The sequence below is a fragment of the Talpa occidentalis genome, unplaced genomic scaffold, assembly GCF_014898055.3.
Source record: "Talpa occidentalis isolate TD23 unplaced genomic scaffold, MPIMG_talOcc4v2.1 talOcc4.5, whole genome shotgun sequence".
NCBI lineage: Eukaryota > Metazoa > Chordata > Mammalia > Eulipotyphla > Talpidae > Talpa > Talpa occidentalis.
Window position 1 is genome coordinate 93598183 of NW_023604861.1, and position 6970 is coordinate 93605152.

The 6970-nt window shown below is 42.4% G+C and overlaps 1 protein-coding gene across 2 annotated transcripts in view; it reads left to right on the forward strand.

Moving 5' to 3' along the window:
• The window catches only part of TCF7L1 (transcription factor 7 like 1), a 147254-nt gene extending 144807 nt beyond the window's left edge, over positions 1-2447 (forward strand). The window contains exon 13 of one of the 2 annotated variants that reach the window (XM_037527732.2): positions 977-2447. In XM_037527732.2, coding sequence (XP_037383629.2) covers positions 977-1410 — 434 coding nt within the window. In that variant the 3' untranslated portion in view covers positions 1411-2447. The remainder of the gene's footprint in view (positions 1-976) is intronic. The other variant, XM_037527734.2, reaches the window with a different exon arrangement.
• The last annotated feature ends 4523 nt before the right edge of the window (positions 2448-6970 follow it).

Below are 6970 nucleotides of genomic sequence, written 5' to 3' on the forward strand. Positions count from 1 at the left end.
ATGTGGGTAGCTCCCTGGCTGGGTATCAAACTCATGAACTTATACCACAGTAGTATGCAATAGCTTGATAGCGCTGAGACTTTAACCCCTGTGCCATCAATGAGGCCCTGGACTATATCTTTTTACACCAGAATCACACCTAGCACAAAGAGGCTTGCTGTGACAAGGGAGGGGTCCACGCCCTCATGGTCCACGCCCTCATGTAGAATGAGCGTAGAGCTGCTGATACCATTGAAACTCTTGTCTCTTTCTTTGCAGTATCTATATAATTTATATATTAATTTGCCTATAAGCACATGAGTAAAATATGTATATAATGTGTATATGATGCAAAATCTGTACCACCCTACTCAGGTGCTGTACCCTCTCTGATAGTAACAAACCTCAATTTTTTTTTAAAGATTTATTTATACAAGAACTGGGGTACAGGCCAGAGGTACCGGGGGGAGGGGGTCGGGCAGTGAGAGGATATACCAGAGACAGAGTGGGGAGCAGAACAGGCAGACTGACCGAAATACACTGCTGAGGGGAGCAGCGGGTGCTACAGGAAAGGTCTGCTGTGCCATATGGGTATCTCCACGGCCGGCAGGGATCTAACCCGCACTGCAGAGGCTGCAGACAGCTTCACAGCCTGCACTCAACCTCCTACGCCACCAGGGAGGCCCCCACAAACTCCAAATTTTAAAACAAATAGAGACCCAGCCCACAAAGGATGAGATAAAGGCAGGAGGATGAGGAGCCTTAGACAGAGTTGTTTTCCCCAAGTCAGAGACCCATTGTCGTTTTGGCAGTGCCTCTTCTCTACGCTAGGTCTCTGAATGCAGTCACCTAGTCTGAAAAGCCTCAGAAGTATTTCAGGTCATCTCTCCCCTCCCTGGGTGTTTCTAGAGGATATGTGTAACCAGGGCTCTTTCGCAGCCTCTGCCTTACCCAGAGCTACTGGCTGCTTACTCTTTCTTGTGTTTCCCCCTGCCAGGGACTCTGGCCTCCAAAAGCAAGAAGCCATGCGTTCAGTACCTGCCTCCGGAGAAGCCCTGTGACAGCCCTGCCTCCTCCCATGGCAGCATGCTGGACTCCCCTGCCACTCCCTCTGCAGCCCTGGCCTCGCCAGCTGCTCCTGCTGCAACCCACTCAGAGCAAGCCCAGCCCCTCTCCCTCACCACCAAGCCAGAGACCCGGGCTCAACTGGCTCTCCACTCGGCTGCCTTCCTGTCGGCTAAGGCCGCAGCCACCACCTCTGGCCAGTTGGGTAGCCAGCCACCCCTCCTCTCCCGACCCCTCCCCATCGGGTCCGTGCCTACAGCTCTGCTGACTTCTCCTCCTACCTTCCCAGCCACACTCCATGCCCACCAGACCCTGCCAGTACTCCAGGCCCAGCCTCTTTCCTTGGTCACCAAGTCTGCCCACTAAGCTGCCCCCTGACCTACGCAGGCTGACAAGTGACTCATCGAGTAGTAATGATTCAGAAGAAAAAAAAAGAAACTTTATTGGTCAATATTTGACCACTCTGGACTGTTCTGTAAAGTGACTGGTAACAACAGCACTTTACATTTTGTAGATGTAACCAGTAGCTGATCTTAAGGCTTTTTTAAAAAAAACAAAACAAACAAAAAAAATTCTTTAAAAGAAAGAGAACTGAACAGTAGTGTGTTATTCTCCCCTAAGTGCTGTCGTGGATGGACCTGGGCAGAAGACACCCATCTCTCTACCTCTTGTTCCTCCTGCCCCCTCCCTGCTCCCCATGCCCACCATGTCCTGCCCAGTGCGCATGTTGGCCACTGCTGCCGTTCCTGTCTGTCCCTCTTCTAGATCCCACTGCTGGACATTTACTTTTATCTCGCCCAAGTTTTTTCTCCTTTCCTCAATTCCACCGGTTCTTTGCCTCCTTCGTTCTCTGCCCAGTGTAAGGCTGTCACCATGTGAAAAGCCAGCTCTGCCTGATTTTTCTCCACCAGCATCTCCTGCCCCTCAGTGAGCCCTGACCCACCAGTCTCCAGCTTCCAGTAGGGAAAGAAGTTCTCTGAAATGGTTCTTCCCCACATTTGAAGGGACTCAAGGTGTGTGCCTGCCACTTCCTCCTCGAAGAAGTCTGTGTTCCACCCCCTTACCAATTGAGATCTGATCTTTCCCTGATGGTCCCAGCATGGCAGATGGGACCGGGCTCCTAGGCCTGGCTCCTGTCCCCTGGGTAAGTGCTAGCACAATCTGCCAAAGTTCTAAAGACCCTCCTCCCCACCACCTCACATGCTTCTGTGTGTATTTCTTTTTGTTTTTATGGGGGTTTTTTTTGGAGCAATTTAAACTCCCAGTTGTTTATTTTCACAAAAGAAAATAAAATTGCAGTTGCAAAACCTTTTCTGATTGTTTCAGTCCTTTTGTTGAATCAAGTCCCAACTTCATGCCAAGCCCTGTGAAAGATTTCTGTGGAGAGGCAGAAAAAGATCATCACTTACTGGAGCAGGGTGTTATACATGTTTGATGCAATTAGAAAAACCCAACCCAGCTTCCAGACTCAAATGTACATAGACCAGTCACTCCTGATAACTGAGATCCAAAGGAAGGAACTTGTTTATTTTCAATTTTTTTTAATAATTGCCAAGATGTGAGGGGCATCCTGTGTTTACTTTGCATGGTATCTAAGAATGCAATTAATTTTTTTTTGGTGATAGCTTTGAGATGTAATTCACATAACATACAATTCACCCACTTAAAGTGTTAAAATTCTATGGTTTTTAGCATAGAATTATCACTATAGTCAATTTCAGAATGTTCATCACCTCAAAAGTAACCCTCATTTCCTCCTGCCCTACCCACCACCCTTGCAGGCCTGTGCAACCACTAATCTACTTTTTGTTTCTGAATTTGTCATTCTGAACATTCCAGTAAATGAAATAATCCAAGTTGTAGGTCTCACTTTTTTAGCGGATTATATTCAAGGTTCACCCAGTTGTAGTATCTGTCAGTGATTCATTCCTTTTTTTATGGTGGTAAAAATAAAGATAAAATTTACCATTTTAACTATTTTTATAATTCAATGATATTAACATCACAGTGTCGTACAATCATCACCACTATTTCCAAAACTTCATTATTCCAAACAGAATCTCTATAATAATCAAGCAAAGGTGCCTCATTTCTCCCTCTCCCCAGTTGCTGGCAGCCTCTTTTCTTCCTGTTTCTATGAATTTGTCTATTCTAAATATTTCATATAAATGGAATGAGTTGTCCTTTCCTTCCTAGCTTACTTCTCCTAGCATATTTTCAAGATTCATCCATATAATAGCACTTATCAGAATTCCCTTATAGTTGAATAATATTCCTCTGTGTGTATAAATCCATTTGTGTTTATCCATTCATCTGTTGGGCTCTTGGGCTATTGTGAATAATGCTGCTATGAGCAGTGACATATCAGCATAATATTTGAGTCCCTGTTTTCAATTCTTTGGGGTACCTACCTGGGAGTGGAATTGGGTCATATGGTATGTCTATGTTTAACTTTTTGAGGAATTGCCAAATTTCTTCTATAGCAGCTGCAATAGTTTACATTTGTACCAGCAATAGGTGAGAGTTCCAGTATGTACACATCCTCACCAACATGTTATTATGGGTTTTGCATCATAGCCACTCACATAGGTATGATTGTAATTTTGACTTAGCTAATACTAGTGATGTTGAACGTGTCTACATATACTTATTAGCCAGTTGTCCCAACACCATTTGTTGAAAAGTATGTTAATTTATTTAATATTGTATAGTTTACAGAGTATACATGTTGCATTTATTTTTCTTTTTTAAAGATATGTTTATTTATGCATACAAGAACTGGGATACAGGCCAGAGGTGGTGGGGCAGTGAGAGGAGTCACCAGAGACAGAGTGGGGGACAGAACAGGCAGATCGACTGAAATACACTGCTGAGGGGAGCAGCGGGCGAGACAGGAGAGGTCTGCTGCACCATGTGGGTCACCTCCCTGGCCAGGAACGGAGCTGCCATGGCTGCGGATAGCTTCATAGTGCTATCTTAACCCCTTGTGCCACCAGGGATGCCCCTCATTTCTTTTACTAAATTTATTCCCAAGGATTTTATTATTTGTGCTATTGCTAAAGGAATTGTTTCTTAATTGTCCTTGTAAATGTATAACCACATAAAATTGATTTTTGTTTATGATCTCATATTTAACAAACTTGCTGAACTCATTCTAATAAACTTTTAGTGAATGCCTTAGGATTTTCTATATACAAGATCATATCATCTGAAAAATAGAGGTTTTATTTTGTCCCTGCAATCTGGATGCCCTATATTCTCTTTCTTGCCTAATCATCTTGGCTAATACCAGTACAAAGGTGAATAGAAGTGGTGAGAGCAAACATCACTGTCTGTTTCTGGGAAAGCACCCAGATGTCTTTTTCCATTAATGTCAGCTGTGATGTTTCTGTACTTTCAGGTTGAGGAAGTTTTCTTCTTTCCTAGTTGCTTGAGTGTTTTTATCATGAAAAGGTACAAGGATATTTTAAGATTTATTAAAGTGACCTCCTATCATCTCTTTACACCAAAATTGATCTAAATTAGGTGTAGTTCTAACATCTGCTTTCTTTACTTCCATCCCAGGTAGAAGTACTGCCTGAGAAAACCCACATAGCTGAACTAGGTGCCACAATAGATAAGTGGTGCCTAAGCTCAGCCAGGCCTTCAGTACCGCTCACCTGCTACTCAAGTGTTTACTACATGTGTCCTTGGTCAACTCTGTCTTCTAGTTCCCTCAACCACTCTTCACCATTCGGAAGCCCTCAATTTAATCCCCATCTTCTCCCTTTCAAAGACTGCCCAACCTCTAAGACTATCAAGAAAATTCAGGTGAGATGAAATCTCTTATTTTGATCTCCCACATCCTTACCTAATTAACTGCCTTTCCATAGGATTCAGGGTCAACTCTGATTCAACCCAAGATCAACTGCTTTAATCCCCCATAGGCTCCAATCCCTCTTCCTTTGGTACCTTGTTCTGTCAATAATCAACTCCGTTTGATAAGCTTGGTCATGCTCTCTAATGATTTTTTTCCCCTCAATAAAAACACTTGATTCTCTCCCATATTAGGAATGCCCTTCCAAACTTGCAGAAAAGGCAGTTTCTACTTACCTTCCATTCACTACTTAACCTCACTACAACCAAGTTTGCTCTCACCATTCTGCTGTATTTGATCCTACGGCTTCACAATTGGAAGCTCCCCCCAAAGAATGTTGAGTAAAGAAACCATGGAAAACAAGATGACAGTGTCCCAGAGGAGACTCTAGTTCACTTGCCTAGTCTTAATTCTAAATGCTACAAAGACATCAGCAAGGTAAAAATTATAGATATGGTTTTGTAACTTACTTCATTTTCAGTTAATCTATCATATGCACATACATGCCCATAAAAAAGATCCAACAAAATATTCATGGTAGTAGCTCTGGACCACAGGCTTTATTTTCTTATTTTGGCTAATCTTTTTTTTTTAATTTGTCTATAATTAACATATTTACTATAATAATAAATTTTGAAAGCCTTTATCCTATGCTATGCATTATATTAAATACTCCATGTGTTATCTCTTTCTCAATCCTTTTATTCCCATTTCATAAGGAAGGAGCTGATAATTAAAGCAATGGGGGAGGAATTCAAACCATTTTATTAAGGAGTTTTGGAGGATTGAAGACCTGGGAATATGAGATCCCAAGTCCTTCAAAAGGTCAGACAGGTTGGGATCTTTCCAGCTTTACAGACACAGAAAGCTACTTAAATCAATTTAGCAACTTGCCCTCAGTCATGTGAATTACTTGTGTACTAAATATCATACAACAGTTAAGAAATATTTTTCTCCTAGCTAATTGGCAGATTATGACTACTCACTACTATCAAAGGTTGGGTTAAGATAACATGTGGAATTTAAGCAAACTGCTTAATCTTTCTGATCTTTCTTTATATCTTAAAATGTACCTAGTCATTACCTGAATAAATAGCAGTTACCAAGAGTAGAAAGCTAAAAATAATGCAGATCTCTAATAATAATGGAACTGTCAAAAAAAATAAACACTTATGAGCAATTCATAAAATACTTTTAATTAAACCATTAACCAGCATGCTTTTGGACATATTTACATTTGTTAGAAAATAGTTACTATTTTCACCTTTGAATTCCATGCTCACATATTCAGTAACCCGCCCCCCCCCCCCCCCTGCCAACATTTACACTTCAGTGTTATCTAAAACACAAGACCAGAAGCAAATTTACTTTCTATGGCTCACCCCAACCTGGTTCTCACACCTTCCTCCCATGGACAACTCTCTGATCATTTACTCTGTAATCTCCCTCTGGCTCCCCAGTCACTCTCCTTGATCTTTGTTATCTCAAAATCCTATCTTTAGTCTTCAGATTTACGCAAAATACCAGGTTTCCACGTACCTCCAGGTCTTAACACATGCTGTATGTTCATCCAGGAAACATTCCTTCAAACTCCACTGAGAAATACCTACACCCTCCCAACCTCAGCATAAAGGGCCGTTCCTCAACAGATCACATAATTTCTGTACTTTTCTTGCTTTGCATTTCTTGGAAATGCCACACACATGCACACAACTGTGTAAATATTTGAATGCACCACTAAATTGCATGTTCCATTAAATTTGTGACTAACACTTTTTCTTAGTGTTTTTTTTTTTTAATAGAGGCATGTTTTTATTTATTAATTTATTATATTTGTTTGTTTGTTTTGTTTATACATGCACTGGGTACAGTCAGAAGCGCGGGAAGGTGAGAGAATTCACCAGAGCCAGAGTGGGGAGCAGAGCAGGCAGAAGGACTGAAGTACACTGCTGAGGGGAGCAGCGGGTGGCAGGAGAGATCTGCGCACCATGTGGGATCCTCCTCCGGTGGCCGGGGAGCAGCCGGGGATCGAACCGGCGCCGCCGAGGAACCGCTGCGCCACCGGGGAGG